The 19,046-nt window shown below is 42.5% G+C and overlaps 1 protein-coding gene across 8 annotated transcripts in view; it reads right to left on the minus strand.

Moving 5' to 3' along the window:
- Positions 1 to 14,405: 14,405 nt before the first annotated feature.
- PTPRA (protein tyrosine phosphatase receptor type A) overlaps positions 14,406 to 19,046 on the minus strand; it is a 192,288-nt gene continuing 187,647 nt past the window's right edge. For all 8 annotated transcript variants that reach the window (XM_007496947.2, XM_007496946.2, XM_056803583.1 and 5 more), the window contains 4 exons: positions 17,945 to 18,070; positions 17,654 to 17,805; positions 15,962 to 16,097; positions 14,406 to 15,036 (listed from right to left, as the gene is read on the minus strand). In XM_007496947.2, the coding sequence (XP_007497009.1) occupies positions 14,962 to 15,036; positions 15,962 to 16,097; positions 17,654 to 17,805; positions 17,945 to 18,070 (489 nt within the window). In that variant the 3' untranslated portion in view covers positions 14,406 to 14,961. The remainder of the gene's footprint in view (positions 15,037 to 15,961; positions 16,098 to 17,653; positions 17,806 to 17,944; positions 18,071 to 19,046) is intronic.

The raw sequence follows: 19,046 nt of genomic DNA on the forward strand, positions 1-19,046 counted from the left end.
GATCTATAATGATTCTTATTCCTATGGCATATTAAAGTTAAAAATTGTTTTCCTTACAAAAGTCCAATAAAAAAGGTAGTTTAAGTATTATCTTCTTTATTTTACAAATGAGGAAACTGAGATTGGGGGTGGGGCCGGGGCCCGACCTATCCTGGGTCACACAGCTAATCAATATTGGCACTAGAACCTGAATCCAGGCCTCTTGACTCCAAGACCAGCAACTTCTTATGCCTAGACGGTGCATTTCTTACAGGACCAAGTAGAGCTCTTCACATAATAGAGGCTTAATAAATGTTTATTGAACTTAATAAGCTCGTTCATGCTGTTATCCCTTCAGAGCCTCCCAGTGGGCAGCTCTCCTCATTGTGTGTGTGGGTAAACTTCAGCCTTTTTCTCCTGGGTGCTCTTTCCCTCTCTGTGAAATGGGCAGAGGATCAGCAGGAAGCGTTCATTCCAAAGCCAGAAGCCCTCCCCAAACACTCCCCCCTTCTCTGCTCAGGATTAGGGGAGGGCTAAGAGTAGAGTCCATGGGACCAGTTGGAGCCTGGTTTCTCCTGAAGGCTTCTCTCTTGGTTCCTGCAGAGTGTCTGTGGGGATGGCCTGGGGATTCCCCAAGCCACTGAGACTTCAGTTCCATTCACCAGACATTTATTTCACATGCATAAGACTCATCAATGGAATCCAGGGAAGAAACAAGGGAAAATGCTCTGGAGTCTGCCTCCAAGAGCCAACAACACCGCAAGGGAACAGGACATGCACACGACTAAGCACGAAGGCAGGTGTGTTGTGACTGGACCAAGTGAGGAATCCAGAGAATGTGCCATTGGAAGACTAGCCCAGAGAGCCGTCACTCTTAGCTGGGGATCATGGCAGACGTAGGTCTCGAAGGTAGGGAAGGACTTCAATAGGCAGGAAAGGGCAAGAGGAAATCAGGGAATAGCTAGTGGTTGTCCTGTTTGGTTGACAGTTTTTGAAGGGGAAGAAGCACGACTGTAGAAGGTTTCTGTGGCTAAAGCAAGAAGCTTGTCATTTATGTGAGGCAATAGAGAGCCACTGATGATTGTGGAGTGGGGCAGGGATGCGGTCCAGTCTACTTTCTTTGGGCAGAGTATTTGAAAGCTGGATGAAGGATGGATTAGGAATGAGCCAGGGAGACCATTAACAGGAATCTAAGGGATGATAAAGAGAGCCTGGACTAAGGCAGGGATGAATAATAATGAATAATTAACTAATAGAGAAGAGAGGGAAATGGGAGATTTTTGTAGAAAGAAGCTCTGAGCTGGTGGTTTGGTCATTGGTTTTCCAAGTTTTGTTTCGTTTTTTTTTTTTATCTCATTTGGTTTTTCCAACTCTGAGAGGAAAGTGCTACATGCATTATTGCTCTCAGTTTACAAAAGAGGAAACTGAGTTATGAGTGACACTTTTGGTCATACAACTTATGTCATTTCGAAGGGGGAATTTGAACCCAGGTCTCCTCTGACTCTGGGTCCAGCATTCTCATCCCTGAGCCACATTCTCACCACAGCTGAGGGAGTGGGATAGGTCAAAACTCCATGCCAAGATTTGAACATGAGAGATTGGTAAATGGTAAATGGGGGCAACAGTGACAATTCAGTTCAGCAAGCACTTATTAAGTATCTACTGGATGAAAGGCAGAGAAGCAGAATGGTTGAGTTGAGAGAGAGCCAACATGGAATCAGGAAGAGCTGAGTTCTGACTCAGGGAAAATTAACGGCACATTCAGGGCCCTTGGCAATCCTCTAAGACTACACATTGCAGAGAAGGTGCTGCTGTGTAGTGGAGGAGGGATTTTACTCAGTGAGAGTTCTCTATACCAAAGGAATCCTAGGTCTGATTGACAAATGTGGAAGGCACTGGGTTAACCACTGAGGCTACAAAAACAAAAAATGGAAAAATCGCCCCTGCTTATATTCTATGGGGGAGATACACATGTAGCCACATAAATGAATACAAAGTAATTTAAGAAGAGAGTACTAAAACAAAGGGACCAGGAAAGGCAGATCTAGGTTGAATCTTAAAACACATTAAAAAGATCCTAATAAGCAGAAGTTCCAGAAATTTCCACATGTTCAAAGCATGGAAGTAGAAGACAGTCTGGGTTGAGGTAATGGAAAATGGGTCCATTTGGCTGGATTGTAGAGTTCATTAGAGGGAATAACAAAATGAGTCTGGGCATGTTGGATGCAGACAGACTTTAAATACTAGATTTAGGAGTTTAGATTTCATATTTGGGGCAATAAAGTCCACAAAGATTCCTGAGTAGGGGAGCAATATTGTAAGATCTAAGCCTTAGGGACATTATTTTAGCAATTATTTGTTGAATAGACTGGAGGAGGAGCAAAGGAACCAATTAGGAGATTGTTGCAGTATCACCTCACACTATCAGAGTGGTTAATGTGATCAAAAAGGAAAATGATAAATGTTGGAGGGGATGTGGGGAAATTGGGACACTAATGCATTGTTGGTGGAACTGTGAACTTATCCAGCCATTCTGGGGAGGGAAGTGGAACCCTTCCTAAAGGGCCATAACAATATTTTATGTGTGCATACATTGTGTGTATGTGTCACTACTGGATCTGTATTCCAAACAGATCAGAGATAGGGGAAAGGATCTACTTGTACAAAAATATTTTCAGCAGCTTTTTTTGTAGTGGCAAAGAATTGGAAACTGATGGGGATATCCATCTACTGGGGAATGACTGAACAAGCTGTGGTATATGGTGGTAATGAAAAACTTTTGTACCCTAAGAAATGATGAACAGGATGAGTTCAGAAAAACCTGGATTTATATGATCTGATGCAAAGTGAAGTGAGCAGAACCAGGATAGGAGAACAGTGTATACAAGAAGAGAAATATAGTACGATGATCAACTATGAAGAACTAAACTATTATCAGTAAAACAAGGTTCCAAGATAACCCCAACAGAGTCATGATAAAAACAAAACAAAGCTACTATTCACAGCTAAAGAAAGAACTGTTGGGATCTGATTGCAGATCAAGGTATGCTATCCTTCACTTTATTCTCTTCCTGAGTTTTTGATTGTATGCATGATGTATTCAGTCATGGCATGACTGAATATGGATTACGTATTTCATGTAAACATTGGTATAACCTAGATCAGACTATTTACCACCTTGGGGAGTTGAGGAGGGAGAGAATCTGAATCACAAAAGGTCAGCAAATGATTATCAAATTGTTTCCACCTGTTATTGGAAAAAATGAAATTTAATCCTAAAAAAGAAGACTATTACAGTAGTCCAGGGAGAGACAAAGAAGACTTGAACTAGAGAAGAGAGGGTGGATGGGAGAAATGCTGTAGTCATAGAATCACCAATCCTTGGCAATTGATTGGAGATGGAGTAGGTAATAGAGGGGAAAGTTGAAGATGACACCATGAATATGAACTTGGGAGCCTGGAAGAAGTGATGTGCTCAATTAGAAACTTGTTCAGTCATGGCCCAATTTAGGGGTTTCTTGGCAGACACTGGAGTAGTTTGCCATTTTCTTTTCCAGCTCATTTTACAGATGAGGAAACTGAGGCAAACAGGTTTAAGTGACTTGTCCTGGGACACACAGCTAGTAAGTGCCTGAGGCTGGATTTAAACTCATGAAGTTGCCTTCCTGACTTCAGGTTCAGTGCTTTACCCAGGGCACCTAGCTGCCCTTTAGGGAAGATAAGAGGAGAGATGGGTTTAGAAAGAAAAATACTGAGCTGTTTTGGAGATATAACTCAAAGATGCCTCAGAAATATCTAGGTGAAGCTGTTTGAGCCAAAAGTTCATGAGTGGAGTCAATCAATGCTGGGTATATAGACTAAAGAGTCATATGAATAGAGAGATAATGGATTCTATTTTAAAGGAAATCTTCCAGTGGAGGCTTGATGACCACTTGTCATGGACATCTTAGACGGGCATCTTTTCAGGCACAGGCTGGACTAGATACATTCTGAGGTGTCTCCCACCTCTGATTCTGTGACTATCCCCTCCTTGGTTTGGGACGTTGCCCATTTAATGCTCACCCAATGAGCTTCTTGGGTGATTCCCAAAAGAAGTGAGCTAGAAAAAGGATTGTGAACAGAAAAGAGAAGGTCCATGATAGAACCTTGAGCATTAAGGGAGAGCCACAATTAGGGAGAGGGATATAGATGATAATATAGAAAATATTGAAACAGTGACAAAGGCTGGATGGAGGAAACTGGCTCAGATTTAGGCAAGTCCCTTCTTTCCCTGGGTCTCAGTTTCCTTTGTCTAGAAAGTGAGTGTCGGACTACATAACCTGTGGGAACCTTTTTAGCTCTGAAAAAAGTGCCTTTTCCTATGGATTCTGTTAGGAGGTTGGAGGAAATGAAAGTGACAGGACAGGAAGTTTCTTCATTCCTCCATCTCTCTCTGCAACTGTAGGAGTATGGGGATGGGATGAAGAGTCAAGGAAAAAGGAGTGGGTAGGATTCTGAGCAGACAGGTAGTGACAGTTACCCTGAAGATCACAGATGAGTCCTTTTTAGAGGCAATTCACAGGAGCAGGACACCCTGGGACCCCTATTTTGGCTCTGCTTGAAAACAAGACATTCATTAAATGTTAAATGGTGACTGTCTCTCCTCCTCCCATTGGGAGTTAAGCAGCTGTTTGCTAGGTTAATAACCATGGCCTAGACTGTGTTTGTAGAACTGGAGATGAGGAATCACCTCTTCAATGTCCTGAGACACAAAACGCTCCCCAGTGGAGAGAGAGGAAGCAGCCAGATGGGGAAAGTTTGTCTCCATTTGCTAGCTCAGGAAGGAATTTTCCTCTGATGGTCTAGTAACTCTGGATAGGCAGCTGCTGTCCCTTCCCCTTGCCCATCCCAAGATGCTGGCCTTTAAGCCTATGTGGGATTGAGGGGTAGGAGGAGAAGAGAGGCCCAAGCGTTTGAAGACTGAGGCACAAAAGCCTATGTCTACAGGGTCCGAAGAGCCCAGGTCTGCCATGTTTTTCAAGACACTATTTGAAAGGGACCAAGTATTCAGAGGGTTTTGTTTTGTTCTGTTTTGTTTTTTGAGAGGGGAGGAAAAAGGGAAGTGAAGTCTAAGTTTGTATGTTTGGAAGGTAGGTCTTTGGTGTTGAGGGAGGCATGGAAACTAGATCTGTAGTGAAGGTTTTTTTAGAGGAGCAGAAGCCCAGATGTGGCTTATTTGGTAGACAATATTTCAGTAGGGCAGTTAGGTAGTGGAGTGAATAGAGTGCTGGACCTGGAGTCAAAAGTTCTGAGTTCAAATCCCACCTCGTATACTTACTAGCTATGTGACCCTGGGCAAATTACTTAACACTATTTGCCTCCGTTTCCTCATCTGTAAAATGAGCCGAGAAAGAAAATGGCAAACCACTCCAGTATCTTTGCCAAGAAAACCCTAAATTGAGTTATATTACAGAGTTGGATACAACTGAACAACAACAATAAAATTTTGGTAAGGCAGATCCTGGGTTTACAGGGTTTGGGGCCCCAGATCTGGGAGAATCATACAAGCTCCTGAAGAGTGGACAGAGTTCCCCAGAGATTGAAGAGTCCTCTATCAGATTTAGTGTTTTGTTTTGTTTTTTCTCTTGGAGAATCATTCAGTTAACTAGCATTTATCACGCACCCACTATGTGCAGGCCCTGTGCCAACCATATTTTGCCCTTAGAGGACTGAAGGTGAGATTTTTCCATCAGAGGGAAGCAAAGTTGTCCACACTGTTTAGATTTCTGGGAGTCTACTGTGTGTTTTGCATTTTCTGTGGGCTGAAATAAAAGGCAGCCAGTATCTGATTTTACTTCTATTAAAAGAAACCCAAAGAAATAATATTCCAATGTTCCCAGAAGTCAGCCCTTGTTTCAGGGCAAAATGAGGATATTCTTAAGTTCCCAGCAAAGACAGTAGGTGGAGGCACAGGTCAAAGAGACATTTGTGAGGAAGCATCCATGTAAACCTGGAGGATGGGGTAAGATGGGATGGGGCCCATTAATATGGACTCATTGTTTTGATTTCAAAATCTCTTACACATAAACCCTCAAATATAGTTACAGAATCACAGAATTATAATAAAGAACTTCTAGTGTTGTTAGGGATCTTTTTTGATGGCTTATAATCCACATATCACGCTCCTGAACTGTGAGTTTGCCAAGGTTTTATCTTGGGGCCTTCCTCTTTTCTGTCTACACTATCTACTATTGGTAAATCTCACCAGCTGCCAGGAACTGAATAATTATCTCTATGAAGATGAGTGGCAAACATATTTAATCCCAGTATCTCTCCTGAGCTTCAATCCCACATTATCAATTACCTATTAGACATTTAAATCATGTGTGTTAGTCATCTTAAACTCAACCTGTCTCAGACCAAACTTATTTTTTTCTCTTAAATAGAAAAGTCCTTACTTTCAGTTTTAGAATTGATGCTAAGAATTGGTTCCAAGGCAGAAGAGTGGTAAGGGCTAGGCAATTGGGGTTAGGTGACTTGTTCAGTGTCACACAGCTAGGAAGTATCTTCGGCCAAATTTGGACTCAGGACCTCCCATCTCCAGCTCTCTATTCACCAAGCCACCTACCTGCCCCAATTTTTCTATTTTTGTAGAAGGTGCCAACATCTTTCCAGTGTCTCAAATTCATAATTTTGGCACTCTCCTGGACTCTTTGGTCTCCCTTGCCCTTCATATCTAATCACTTGCCAAATCTTAGCTTAATTATTTCTAAAATCATAACATCTCTCCCATCTGACTGTCTCTCCACTCACATGTACCACCTTAGTTTAAGCTCCCATCACTTATTACAATAGTACCCTAGTTGCGCTCCCTGTATCAAATCTCTCCCCAGGCCAGTCCATCCCAAACATTGATGCACACAATCATTTTCTTTGTGACTTCCTGACTCTATTACATTATTTTTCTCTTGCCTTTAGAATGAAATATAAATTCTTATTTAGTTTTTAAAGTCCTAAACAATCTGGCCCTTGTAGAGTTATCCTAGGGGACTACTCCCTCTCTCCTACTCTGTAATCTAGCCAAACTAGCCTCCTCTCAAACTAGCTATTTCCTTTCTTGATGCCTTTGCACTGGCCATCAAACCGTGCATTCCCTCCCTATCGCTGCCTCAAAAGCTCTTTTTCCTTTAAGATGCAGCTCAAGTACTGCCTTCTGGACAAAGCCTTCCCTGGCTTCAACACTAGTATCCTCCCTCCCACATTTCCTTGTATCGAACTTTGTATAGATTTGTATTTACTCATTTTATAGTCATACTGTACTCTTATATGTAGTTGTTTCCCTCATTAGAATGTAAGCTTCTTGTTTCATCTTTGGTACTTGTGCTCCTAGAGTCGAGCATGGTGCCTGAAACAAAGTAGGTGCTTACAAAATCCTTGGTGGCCACACATTCCAACCTCCATCTGAACAGGAATCCCTTCTATAACATCCCCACCAATTGGTCATCTAGTCTTTGAAGACCTCTCATAAGAGGAAACCCATCTCCATTCCAAGCACCTATTCCACTTTTTTTTTTTTAGATAGCTCAATTAAGAAATGTTTCCTTATATTGAACTGAAATTTGAATTCCTGAGCCTTCCACACACGCTTTTAGGTCTGTCCTCTAGTGCTAAGTAGAACAAGTCTAAGCTCTCCTCCACATGACAAAAATTACCATGTCACTCTCTAAGACTTTCTCTTTCCAGATTAAACATCCTTAGGAACTTCAACAGGTCCTTGTAGGGGATGATCTCAGTCAAGGACTTCTCCCATCCTAATTATTTCCCAAACTTTCAGGACTCCTCCAATCCAGATGTGGTCCAACTAGGGCAGAGAAGACTTTGGTTGTTGTTGTTCGATCATGTCCGACTCTTTATGAGCCATTTGGAATTTTCTTGGCAAAGACAGCAGAGTGGTTTACCATTTCCATATGCAGCTCAATTGACAAATGAGGAAACCAAGGCAAACAACATTAATTGATCACACAGCTAGTGTCTGAGGCCAGATTTGAACTCCAGTCTTCCTGACTCAGTCCCCACAGAGACACTTAAAATTATGCCTCTCTCAATGTAGATCTGGGTCACATTTTTTTTTTGATGCCATTTACATAATTGATTCATGATAAGCTTGAAGTACACTAAAAATCATTTTAAAATAAACTGCTGCCTAGAAATGACTCCTTAATCTTGTGCTTGTAGACTTAACTTTATTCCTTATTAATTTATACATTACTTAATGTATTGTTTATTTAGTAACATTAATTCTTTATTCTATTTCATGCTGTTAGATTTTTGTCTGACATTCTGGTCTAAGCCCTTTTTGGGATCCTAACTTTGTCACCAGTGGTGTGTTCCCTGTCTCTCTCTCAGCTTTGTGCCACTACAGATCTGCTGAGCATGCTCTCGATGGCATTTTCAAGTCATTGATAACGATGTTAAATAGCACAGAGCCCCAAAAGGGACGTTTTACTGGATAATTCCTTCATAGCTGACATCCACCCTTTAATGACTCTGCTTGGGCTTTAACCCTCAAACCATCTCTGACTCCACTTGATTACAGTATTGAACACATCTATCTTGTGCACAAAGAGAGTGTGAGGCTCTGTTAAATGCTTTGCTGAAATCGAACCTCTAACTTTTTCTTGACCTACCAGTCTAGTAACTTGGTTAAAAGGAAAAAGAATCTCCCCAGTCCTGACCTGTTCTCAATAAAGTAGAGCTTAATCTTTGTAATCCAAGGGGTTTGGCAACTACTCCTTTAGCAATAGAATATGTTCTAGAATTTTGCTGGAAACTTAAGTCTACTGCATATCATTGGCAGATCCTCTTTTTTGGAATAATCAGGATAGATTTTCATTTATGGTCCTGTAGGCTTTAGCCATCACCACTCTTATCTGCCAAGAGCCTTCAAAGATTGGCGACAGTGGCTCAGCAATCATACCTGGCACCTTTTTAGTACCTTAGGATATGGGTTATCTGGGCCTAATGGCCTAAATTTAAGGGTAAAGAGATGGCCTCAATATTATCTCATTCATCCTATGTTTTAGCTCCCAATTGGTCATTATTTTCCTGCATTTTTTAAAACCCAAAGATCATTAATGGTAGGAAAAAAGAGAACTGAGTAGTTTTTTTCTTCTTTTTGTCATCATCATCTCAACTCTGTTAAGTTGCTAAATAAGCATAGCTTTAAAATAAACCAAAAATCCCCCTAGCCACTCCTTAGAATTCTATTTACTATTCTGCCTTCGGGGAGAATCTTCTTATAGATGGTGTCCCGAAAGACTTGGTGCAGTATTTAGCTTTAATAGGCATAGGGTACACAAACACAGACATCTTTTCAGTGGCATCTCATCAGACAACATCTTCCTTTAGTTTATTACCTAGGTTGAAAACCTTTCTACTGGGCTCAAAAACAAATCAACTGCACAAGCACAGAATGATCTGCAAATTCAGTTAAGAGGGATGCATGATGTCCCAAGAAGCTAAACCAATGGCATTAAAATGGACACCATCCAGAACAAGGGAGGGGACAGTCACAGGATCAGAGGGGGCAGGCACTTCAGAATGTATCTAGCCCAGTGGGCCTGAACAAAATACTGAGGTGTCATCCTCAACATTTCACTGTCTCTTACTCTCATATCCTATCTGGTGCCAAGACTTTGCAATCTTACCTTTGCTACACCTCCCTCGAATCTGCTCCTTTCTCTCTTCTGTCACTGTGGTGGCCTTATCATCTCACACTTGAATTGTCGCAATAACCAGCTGATGGGTCCACCTGCCTCCAGTCTCACCTTGCTTTAATCCAGCCTCCATAGCGATTTCCCTAAAGCAGAGGTCTGACCATATCTCACCTTTGTGTTCAATAAATTCCATCAGTGCCCCTAGGATGAAGCATTGAATCCTTTGATGTTCAAAGCTTTTTAACCAACCTACTCCCCATTCCAGACTTCTTACACCATGGTCCCTGCCTTGTACTCTCTGATTGAGTAATGTTGGGATCTTGGTTGTTACTCAAATAAGGCATTCCACTTTCAACTCTAGGAATTTTCTCTGGCTGTTTTCCATGCCTGAATGTTCTCTTTACTCATCATCTCCATCTCCTGGTTTCCTTGAAGTCCCAGCTAAAAGGAAGCCTTTCCTAATCTCTAAATTCTAGTGCCTTGCTTCTGTTTCCTATGTATCTTGTATACAACTTGTTTGTATATATGTGTTCAAATGTTTTCGCCTCCATTCAGTTGTGAACTCTTTGAGGGTAGGGACTTTCTCTTCCTTTTCTTTGTAACTCCAGCACTTAGTACAATGCATGACACATTAATGTGCACTTAATAAATGCTTCTTGTTCAGTCATTTCATTCATGTCTGATACTTTGTGCCCTATTTGAAGTTTTCTTGGTAAAGACACTGGAGTGGTTTGCTATTTCCTCTTCCAGCTTATCATATTTTTCCTAATCAATAAAGTAAAATATTGGAAAAAAATAAATAAAAATAATCCCTCAGAAAAACGACTGCTTGAACCCATGGATCAATGGGGATATAGATTAAATGATCACCCTAGTGCAAAAATCAATAATATGGAAATAGGTCTTGATCAATGATACATGTAAAACCCAGTGGAGTTGCTCATTGGCTATGGGAGGGGGTAGGAGGATGGAAGGGAAAGAACATTAATCATGTAACCATGGAAAGATTTTCTTAAGTAATCAATAAAATATAATTAACATTGAAATAATAAAAATGAAAATAAAAAATCCCTCCAGCTTATCTTATAGATGAGGAAATTGAGGCAAACAAGGTTTAGTGACTTGTCCAGGTGAGGCCAGATTTGAACTTGGGTCTTCCTGACTACAGGCTTCGGTGGGGCACTTTATCCACTGTACCACCTAGCTGCCCTAAAAAATGCTTAGTGACTTGGTGATTAGTGGCACTTCAATTTTTGCCCTTTCTCAATCCATTTTGCATACTGCTATCTTTAAATGAAGGACTCTTTCTCCATCTTTATAATTGTTGCCGTTTTTGGTGGAAACTCTCTTATTGGTCTGTAGCTGTAAATTGGGTTCTAGTGAGAGCAATCTGGAAATCCCTCCCTTGTCCTCCAGGCCTCTACCTGGTCAAACTGTATCTACTGTATTATGTTCTGTTCTGACCATCACACTCCAATAAGGATGTTGACAAGTGCCCAGAAGGTGAACAGGAAGAAGTGAAGACCTTCTATTAGGATCAATCAAGGGGGGTACATGATAACTATTTTGAAGCTCTTGAGTGGCTGTCAAGAATTAGCCTTTCTGCTTGGCTTTAGAGAGCTGAACTAGGAGGAAAGGGAACAAAGCTTTCCAGAGGCAGATTTCAGTTCAGTTCAGGAACTATATTTAAAAACCAAAGGCAAACAGTAAATACTTTCTTCAAACGTGTCCTAAATTCTTTCAAACTTCAAGAGATACTCCTACTTTTCTCTAGCCATCCTATCTTGGATTATAGATATTGGATTATTGACATGATCTTTTCTGGGTCTCTTTGGCTCCAGTTCTTACAGTTTGGTCATCAGTTTTCCCAGGTGCTTTGATGACACCCAACTCTTTGAGATCACCCATTTTCTTTTCTTAGCTATCTTCATAACTTCTCCCAACTCCCTCTAGGAAGAATGACCCCCCTCTCACAGCTCTGACCTCTCCATTGAGCTCCAGGTCCTACATTTCCCAGGTGATTTTAATTATTTCTACTTGGATGCCCTGCCATTATCTCATGCTTGGAATGTCTAAAAATTGCACTCATTTTCTTGTCCAAATACGATCTTCCTCTGCTTCCTTGCTTGTTTTTCTTGGCTCAGAATATTAATCATCTTCGATCCCAATCACCACATCTTAATGTTCTTTGGAAGGTTTGGTCTCCACCTCCTCTGTCCCATCATTATCTTCATTTGTCACTTCACCCTTGATCATTCAAACATACTACCTGCTGACTTCTGTGCTTCCAGCCCCTGGTCTTCCAAGCCTTCCTGCCTCCTTTACCAAGATATCTTAAGCAGTGGTCTGAGCATAGCCCCATCCCTGCTCACAAACTCTTTACAAGCCTCCCTTGTTTAGACAAGCTAGCCCTCCACCATCTTCCTAACCTGTCCTGCCTAGCTTGCCCATACACACAGCTGAAGCTGGTTCCCATTTCTTCCTCTGTTCCCATGCTGCTCTCTTTATTCCACACATACTCCCCTCCTCTTATCCTCTTTTTCCTCCTCCCCTTCTTCCTCAAAACTTTCCAAGGCCATGGAGGGCCACCAGTCTTTCTAGCAATATTCATTATGCATACAATAAGTCTAGCTTCAGGGGTTGGCACACCCTAGTTATTTTCTCCTGAAGCCACTTTCAGGTGTCAGTTTCTTTGAGGAGATTTCTCTTTGTGCCTCAGAGCCAGGAAGTATTTCAGAGTTTGGGGAAAGATTTGTTTGCAGGCAAACCAAACAGGAGGAGAAGACCTGTGGAGGACATAAAAGGACCCTCGTAGAAAGTAGCAAGTGTTCCAACAGGCCCTATGACTATTGTTCTGCTTGGATGTCTGTGTCTTCTGGCTTGGGGAGTAAGAAAAATGGGCCCCATGTATAGAGGTGACTTCAAGTCTAAATGTTCAATTCCTCTAATCCTATGAGGTGCAGAGAGGGGGTGGGGGGACAAGAGGAAGGAAAAAAGGAGGAAGAGAGGGCAGGGAGATGAAGATGACGAGGAAGGCAGGAGAAAAAGGAAAGGAGGATGATAGGTGAGGGAGTGGCAGGGAAGAGAGGAGAAAATTTGGAGATGAGGGAGCAGGGAAGCAGATACAGATCCAGGCATACCTTTCACACACAGACAACTGAAAGAAGGCTGTTTGTTCTCCTCCATGAATACAGGGGAGCCCCCATCCCCCATCACATGCTGGATTACATTACAACTTCCCTTTTCACCTTTCCCACTCCCCCCCCCAACACACACACACACACACTGTAAACCTCAAAATTCCTTAGACTTACAAATGTTGGAAATTTCACCATTGGGATATTTCATACTTGGAAAATTTCTTACTGATAGTCTATTGGAATGGGAACCCCATTGGCATGGGAGGTTCCTTCTCTTCCCTTCTTCAGATTACTTTAGGACAGAAACCTTTTGCTGAACAATGGAAAGGACTTTGACCTATGCTTAAGCATAGAACAGGAATTTCTTTGAGTCATGATTGATTTTAGAATTGATACAATGGAGATACTTGGAATCAATCTCCACCCTATTCAGTCCTAACAGGATTGAGTAAGGGCTGCAGCCTAGATCAAAATTTAATTATTCCAATCTCTACCCTACTCAGGTTAACAGGATTTAGAAAGGGCTGTAGCAAAGGAGCAAAGATTTAATCATTTGAAAATATGACCTTCAACAGACATGTGCAAAGCCTCTGGGCGGTCCTGGGTTAAGCTAGAGCCTCCATTGGCACAGGGAAATTGATGGACAGTGATTGGTAGATGTGAGAACTGAGGGGAGGCAACTTGGATGGTTTCCTTAAAGATCAGGGGGGTCTGAAGACTCGAGGGGGGTTGAGGAGTTGGTCGGAGTGGTGGCAGTGTACTCTGAGAAGCTTGCTCTGAAGGAAGCTGAAGGTGGGGGCCTCTGAGACTGTTTCTCCATTTTGGTCACGTGAGTAATAGGGACTGATCTCTTTTCTTTGCCTCAGCTATCTAAGGGCTTGGGCCTTTTGGCCCAGCCTAAACAGAAGGGGTAATTTAAGCCCTATTCCTTTCTCTCCCTTTTTCTCTCTCTCTATCTCTAATTCCTTTCTTCCTCCTATTGTAATTAAAACTCCATAAAAGGTTGACTGCTGACTTGAGTTTTTCATTTAGGAATTACATAGCTGAATTCCTTGGCGACCTTAAATTAATATATATCAGTCTTTTAAAGTGATTCCCTTGTAACAACACACACACACACACACAGAGGCATTCCAGAGAAGAGACCATTTTACACCCCAGCAGAGCTCACAGCATCATGGAAATGGCCACACACAATCTGATTTTGGATAAAGACTTGAAGAGACACAGGTCCATATAATCTCTAATGGACCCCAGCCCTTCTCCTTCTCAGTGGCAGGAATCCAGCATCTTGCATCTGGGTCCCCTTTCTCCTAGAGGACCAGGACCAAAGTCCTATTGTTGAGTGGGGGAAGCCAACCTCCAAGTGAGGCCATTGGACTCCATAGATGGCAGACATGCTGGTGATATCAGAGTCACAGATAGGGGAGTGGCTGGTAGAGTTAGTGGGGGTAATGTCATTCTCCTTTCCCCAAAATCAAAGGCTCACCTAGTCCATCTTTCTCAGCATAGAAACCTGGATCCCTTGCTCCCCACCCACCTGCATCTGGCCCTCCCCCCAGACTGGACAGAGGGACAGACGTGTCATGTGTCTGCAGGAAGACAAAGCCTTTTTATTACCTAATGGGCCCTGGTGGGACAGCAACAAGGACCCTTTGGGTGCAGTCCTGGTCCCTTCATTCTCCAGGGAAGTTTTCTCTGGTACAAAAGGGGACTATTTACAATGGCAAAGGTGAGTCAGGATGTGTGGGAGGGGCCTTGGAGGGGAAAATGTGCAACCATTTTCCCTGTGAAAGAAGAATCTTGTGCTTCAATTTGTATGGATTTGCTTGGAATGAGTACTGTTAAAAAAGGCTTTTCTTCCTCGGGAAAAGATTTACAAAACAAACACCAGCTGGGCCCACTCTCCAGCAAAGGGTGTCACGATATGAATCCAAACAGCACGCTATTTAATTCCCCAATCAAACATTGGAAAAAAGACTATTAGCGCTAACACAGCTACATATAAAATCTCCAGCTAATGGGAAGCCTATGTACCAACCTCTCAAACAGGTAAGATATATACACAGAGCTGGGCATATTAACAAACAGAATGGTACAAAATATGAAAGAAGGCAACTCTTCTGTGTACAGGCCCTCGGCGTCTCTCACTTGAAGTTGGCGTAATCTGAGAAGGCGTCGATGTACTCCTGCACTACCTTGTAGCAGAACTCGTACTGTTCCTGGGGAGAAGAGAGAAGCAACATGAAGGTGATTTCAGAGGAAATGAAGAGAAGAGATCAGATACCCCTCTTGGCCTACACAACCTGGTTATTTGCCCATCTCTCTTGATCAAACAGATGCAATCTTCAAAGGTAAACAGCCAAGAGGAAAAAGAAACACTAGTCTGAGCCTTTGAAAGGCCAGACAGCAAAGCTGTATGTAGATTGGGGGCTGAACAGATTGACAACTGAGATGAGTCAGGTTTGATTAGAATAATGAGATGGCCTAGAGTTCACAGTCTCATCTCCTAGGATCCCACTGGGACTTAAGCCTTTTTAAAAAATCTCATTTCCTTTTTTCCCCATACCAGGGATATGAACAGTGTCCTCTCCCCCAAAAGACTCTGAAGGACTTAGATTTTGAGACCAGAAAGCCCTCCTTGTAAGGTGATCAGGCTGGCAGAGCAAGGAGACTGAAGTGACAAGGAAGGAAGAATTGGAGCCACAGGAATCCATTTACAATTCTGTTGAGGGCTTCTCTGGGCCATCCAGGACCTACTGGGTTTCTGAAATATAGCCAGAGGGAACTGAGAAGCCACATTAATTGAAGTGACCTTCAAGTTAAAAGATAATATAATCAATTCCTGAAAATGGATTCTTTTTGTGGTTGTCCAACCCAATCTGCTGCTGTGCCTCAGGGCCTGGACACTGAGCATGGAGAAATGTATGCTATGAACAGATATGTTGCTGACTAGTTTTCTCACTGGCCATGATATTCTCTGATCTACTGTATGATATGGCCAGTGATTGCCACCCCTACACTCTACACTCTCCCTTTCCCTATCAATAAACTTAAAATATTTAGATGTTTCCCTCTTGTCTCTTTCCCTTAAACAATCCCACCATAACAGTACAAAGATGCATACTGGACCATGTGTGCCCATACCAGTGTCTGGACCATGTGTGGCCTCTGTAACCTCAGGCTCTTCACTGTCTGGAAGACATCCAAGATACCTTCAGCCTTCACTCTCTCCAGGACTGTGCTCAGAGCACAGAATGTGCCTGTTCTTCCTGCTCCGGCACTGGGAGGAATGGACAGAGATAGTCAGACCCATCTAAAAGATGATTAAGATTCCCACAATACCCCTGTTTAGAAGCAGAGTCATCAGAAATTCTGGAGTTCTACTGGAATCAAAAGGGACAGAGTTGAGTATTTCAGGTCTGAAGCTCCCAACCTGTCCCCATTCCCACAATGATACTTTTTCCAGTTGCTGCTCTGGGATTTGCCAGCAGGTTCTCCAGCCTCAAATCACCTCTGTCCTTGGGGAAAGAAGCCCTGGGCTTTCTTGGCACTAGCTATGTTGCTGTTCAAGACAAATGAATGGGATACAAAGGGCTACCTGTGAAAGGGGATGGTGATGGACATGGTGGTCCCAGTTTTGTCTCTCTCTGACTACTAGGTGCCATATGTTAGAAGGGACACTGACAAGCTGAAGCATGTCCAGAGGAGGAGGCTGAAGAACATGCCATAAGAGGATGAGGTAAAGGAACTGGGATGTTTAGGCTGGAGAAGAGATGACCACTCTTGTCAAGAAAAGGAAGGGCTCTTGCATAGAAGAGAGATTAGACTTGTTCTATTTAGCCTCAGGAGCAATGGGTGAAAGATATCACAAGTTAGATTTAGAGTCAATAGAAAGTAAAACTTTCTAAAAATTAGAGCTGTCCAAAAGAGGAATGGGCTGCCTCATGAGATAGTGAGTTCCTCATCAACTGATGTGTTCAAATTGAGGATAAATAACCACTTTCTTGATATGTTGTAGAGGGGAATATTGTTTGGATACAGGTTGGACTAGATGACTGGTGAGGTTCATTCCAAAACAGATAATGTGATTTACCGAACTCAATCTCCTCAACAGGCTTGTATCTCCTCAAGCCTGTTGAGGATCAAATGAAATAATGAATGTTAAGTGCATATACCTGTGTGTCCCATACTCCCTCAAATGTAATCTATTCAGAGCTTAATTTATTATCTGCCCCATGTCAGCATCCATTCCATCATTCTTCCCATTATTGGGCTCAAAGCTTTGAAATCACTGTTAATAGTAACTCCTTTCTCTAACCAAGTCCTGTTCATCTTATTCTTCAAAATATACCTTGGCTTTGTTAATCACTTTCTAAAGCCTTCCTATTATTCCCCTAGTCTATGCCCTTATCACAAGAGCCCCCAGATAGGCTTTCTCAATTCTAAGTTCTTTGCCTCTGATCAGTCCTGGATCCCCTGCCACACCGATTCCATCAAATAACTTTCCTAACTCAAGAACATTTAATGGTTCACATATAGGCCTATTAGAGGCTGTGTAGTACCTGAAGAGAGTGCAGGACCTGCACTCAGGATCTATCTATCATTGCGCCTTCTTTTCTTCCTTTGTAAAAATGGATGAATCACTACAGCCACTCACAAGATCACTGTGAGGACCAGATGAGATGATGAAGGTAAAGCACTTTGCAAACCTCCCAGTGTGGCTATGACAGTGCCTTGCCACCCTTGCTCACTGGCTCTTCCTTCTCATCTAGCTGCTCTTTCTCCCTTCAACCTCAGATGGTAGGGGCCCAGGGAGGAAGGATGAGCTGGTGGTACCTGCAATGGACTGTGATGGGATGGTTTCCTGACTGCTGCTGCTGTTTTTGCACGGCTGCAATGATGTTGATCATGCCTTTGCCATCACTGGGGATTCCCACCTCAGGCCAACCATGGAAGTGGAACTGTCGAATCTGCCGGGTCTTGTTTTCCTTTGGAAGAGCAGAAGCTGGGTAACAGAGGGAAGGCTGAGCCAGATCCAGCTTCCCTCTGTTCTAGCTAATGTTTTTCTGCCTCATCTTCCTCCCTTGCAGTCCCTAGATGGATGGAGAGTATCCCCTGACTGCTTACCCTGGTGTTGGCTACAAGCAGGTCTCGGACGGTATAGCTCTCACACTCCTCTTCCTTCTTGAGCTCCACGGTGATGTCTCCGTAAGATACTGAGCCATCCGATGGCCAGTACTGGGCACATTTCTCCTGGAGACACAAGGGATGGAATGTCAGCACAGTAGAAGAAAGTCCTGGGCTGGTATTTCTGAGACATGGGCTCTGAGACTGGTATTGCTACTGACTTCTGTGTGACCCTGGACCAATCTCTTCATCTCTCTAGGTCTTAGGTTTCTCTTCTGCAAAATTACTGAATCAACTTAAAAACCATTTCATTCCCATCTCTTATTTTGTAGTGGAAACTCAATGTAGTTATGACTGAAGTTTGGTGATTACAGATAGTACAATGTAGTAGCATGGCGGTTGGAGTGGGGAGAGATCTGAGTGTGAATAGAGGCTCTGAAATTAGTTGTGGGACCTGGGCAAGTCATTTTAACAATGACCTTCAGACTTCTTATCTGTAAAATGAGGAGGATATTTTAACTACTCAAATTGCAGGGCATTTGTGAGAAAAGCTCTTTGTAAACCTTTAAGTGTTATAGAAATTCAAACTACCATTACTTAAAAAACTGTAGAGGAAGTTCTATCAAAGATTCCTCCTTTGGGGTGCAAAAACCAACCTGTAAAACACCCTGACAATTTAGATAGGGGTCAAGCTGGTACTTGGACTAGGCCAGGCCTATCCCCTGAAATTTGATCTAGAAAGGAAGGAGAGGCTGTGCTAAGGGTGGTGATGAGGGTGCCCATAAGGGCTGCTCCTGAGTCCTAGTCATGCTAAATAGGCTTTGTTTAGCTTAAGACACAAATGGAAAGTCAAGTTTTCTTTCCATAATGGGTGAGACTATGCAAAGCCACCCACCACACTGGTCCCTAGGAATTCTATAAACAGCCAGGCAAGCTCAGATTGGTATGTCTCCGCCTGCATGTATGTGTGTATGTATTCTCAAACAATCATAGCAACATTTTCCTCCTCTACACCAGGTCCCCTTTCTTTCTGTGTTTTTTTTTTTTAACATTGAGTTTATTGATGTTTTTTTTAAGAAATGTCACTATTTTCAGACATACT

The sequence above is a fragment of the Monodelphis domestica genome, chromosome 6 (assembly GCF_027887165.1).
Source record: "Monodelphis domestica isolate mMonDom1 chromosome 6, mMonDom1.pri, whole genome shotgun sequence".
NCBI classification, from domain to species: domain Eukaryota; kingdom Metazoa; phylum Chordata; class Mammalia; order Didelphimorphia; family Didelphidae; genus Monodelphis; species Monodelphis domestica.